The 2,411-nt window shown below is 46.4% G+C and overlaps 1 protein-coding gene across 23 annotated transcripts in view; it reads left to right on the plus strand.

Moving 5' to 3' along the window:
• Window positions 1–2,411, plus strand: part of DYSF (dysferlin) — a 231,639-nt gene that overhangs the window by 70,846 nt on the left and 158,382 nt on the right. For all 23 annotated transcript variants that reach the window (XM_007111158.4, XM_007111166.4, XM_007111168.4 and 20 more), the window contains one exon: window positions 1,912–2,038. In XM_007111158.4, coding sequence (XP_007111220.2) covers window positions 1,912–2,038 — 127 coding nt within the window. The remainder of the gene's footprint in view (window positions 1–1,911; window positions 2,039–2,411) is intronic.

The following is a 2,411-nucleotide window of genomic DNA, read 5'->3' on the forward strand; positions in this document are numbered from 1 at the left end:
CTTTTTGTTGCAGTGGTAAATGGGTGTGTTTTCTTAATTTCACTCTCAGATTTTTCATCATTAGTGTATAAGAATGCCAGAGATTTCTGTGCATTAATTTTGTATCCTGCTACTTTACCAAATTCATTGATTAGCTCTAGTAGTTTTCTGGTAGCATCCTTAGGATTCTCTTTGTATAGTATCATGTGAGACTCAGTTTCTTGAGGTCAGCGACAGTATAATAGATATGAACTGTTTTCTCCCCTCTTGCCTAGTACAGGTCTTGTGCACAGTAGGTGCTCAATCAGTGCTTGTTGTCTAAGGGAATGAGCAGTGTTAAGGATGACTGAAAGCAGAGGAGATGATCATTTTCTTCAGATGTGAGCTGAGGAAAATCAGTGCAGAACTAATTCCTTCACAAGCACTTGTGTGACCTGAGGCATTCTGGGATGGAGAATTTTGCTGCAAAGATTCTGAAGCAGGTTTCTACCTGTGGACTGAGTGAGGATGGTCCAGGCAGCTTTCCAAGGAGTGGACTGCTGGGCATGGCCTGATGCCACCTCTCTCCTATCCTTCTGCCACCCCCCTGCCCAAGTGCAGCACTTTTGTTCCTCAGACTGCCAAGTTAGCTCTCACTCTGCATGAGTTGCTGCCCCTACCTGGATCCCATCATCCAGGTCTCCAAGCTGGCACATCACCAACACTGTTCCCGCCCTCCCTTCAATATAGTTACAAGCCCTCTTGCTCTGTTCTTTCTAAACCCACTGGTTCTGCATCCAGCCTATGTTAACCCTTATCTAGCTTATCTGTAAAGTGGGGTATCCTAGGGCCTTGCACCCCACAACATTGGCATCGTCTGGGCATTTGTTAAAATACAGAGTCTTGGGCTCCACCCCTGACCTGTTGAACCAGAATCTGGATTTTAGTTGTAAGGTATATCAGTGGTCTAGAAGTCACTGATTCTCCAGTTTCTAATGTATAGCCACATTTGAGACCCACTGCTCATGGGGGTTGCTGACAGGATTAAATGAGAGAGTGTATACAATCAGTAAATATTATTTTTATTATTACTGTTCTAATCATAATACTCAGCACATGCTATTACATTCATTTGCTTAAAGGTCTGCTTTCCCTGTGAAAGGTGAGCACCACGGGGGCAGGACCTCTGTCCACCTTGTTCACTGCGGCAGCCCTCGCCCCTCAGCGTGATGCTGACACTTAGTAGTCACTCAATAGATACTTATTGGGTGAATGAACAGATGTTATTGAAGACAGTGTCTGGCCTAGACCTCTGTCACCTCTGTGCTATTTTTTGATGGGTGGAATGGGAAGGAGACTGCAGTTCTTGAGTGCCTGCCGGTTCGCCACATGCATTTACACGTTATTGAAGTTGATCCTCCCACAGCCCGGGAGGTCAGTGTCATTGTCTCCACTGTCCAGATGAGGAAGCAGAGTCTCAGGGTAAGGAACCTGTCAGAGATCACAGGCTTGGAAGTGGCAGGGCGAGATCTGCCTTTCTTCAAGATGCACCATTTATTTATTTATAAACATGACCTGAATGGTGCAATTTTGGATTGAGGAATGCTTTTTAAAAAAAACTATTTATTTATTTATTTATTTAGTTGCAACCAGGTCTTAGATGCGGCAGGTGGGCTCCCTAGTTGCGGCAGTTGGTCTCCTTAGTTGCGGCTCACCAGCTCCTTAGTTGAGGCATGTGAACTCTTAGTTGCAGCATGCACGTGGGATCTAGTTCTCTGACCAGGGATCGAACCCACGCCCCCTGCATTGGGAGCGCAGCAGGGTCTTATCCACTGTGCCACCAGGGACGTCCCGAGATGCACCATTTAAGTGTGTTGGTTGAGCTCTCAGAAAAGGAAGGGAAAACACTGTGCTCGAAGACACATTAAGGAATCATATTTGGTTGTGTTATAGCTGGAGAGAAAAGACCCCTCTGAAGACAAGGAGGACATTGAAGGCAACCTGCTCAGGCCGACTGGCGTGGCCCTCCGCGGAGCGCACTTCTGCCTGAAGGTCTTCAGGGCCGAGGATTTACCACAGAGTGAGTCTGGTGCCCTCGTTGGGTGACTGTGAGGGGGGACACTGGGCTGGGCTGCCTCAGCTCCCTGGGGGAAGGAGATGGAGGGGCTGGTCCCCTGCTCCCTCTCTGCCTCCATTTTTCTTCTCTTAGATTCCATATATATGTGTTAGCATACGGTATTTGTTTTTCTCCTTCTGACTTACTTCACTCTGTATGACAGACTCCAGGTCTATCCACCTCATTACAAATAATTCAGTTTCATTTCTTTTTATGGCTGAGTAATATTCCATTGTATATATGTGCCACATCTTCTTTATCCATTCATCTGTTGATGGACACTTAGGTTGCTTCCATGTCCTGCCTATTGTAAATAGAGCTGCAATGAACATTGGGG

Source organism: Physeter macrocephalus, chromosome 12 (genome assembly GCF_002837175.3).
Source record: "Physeter macrocephalus isolate SW-GA chromosome 12, ASM283717v5, whole genome shotgun sequence".
Classification (NCBI taxonomy): Eukaryota; Metazoa; Chordata; class Mammalia; order Artiodactyla; family Physeteridae; genus Physeter; species Physeter macrocephalus.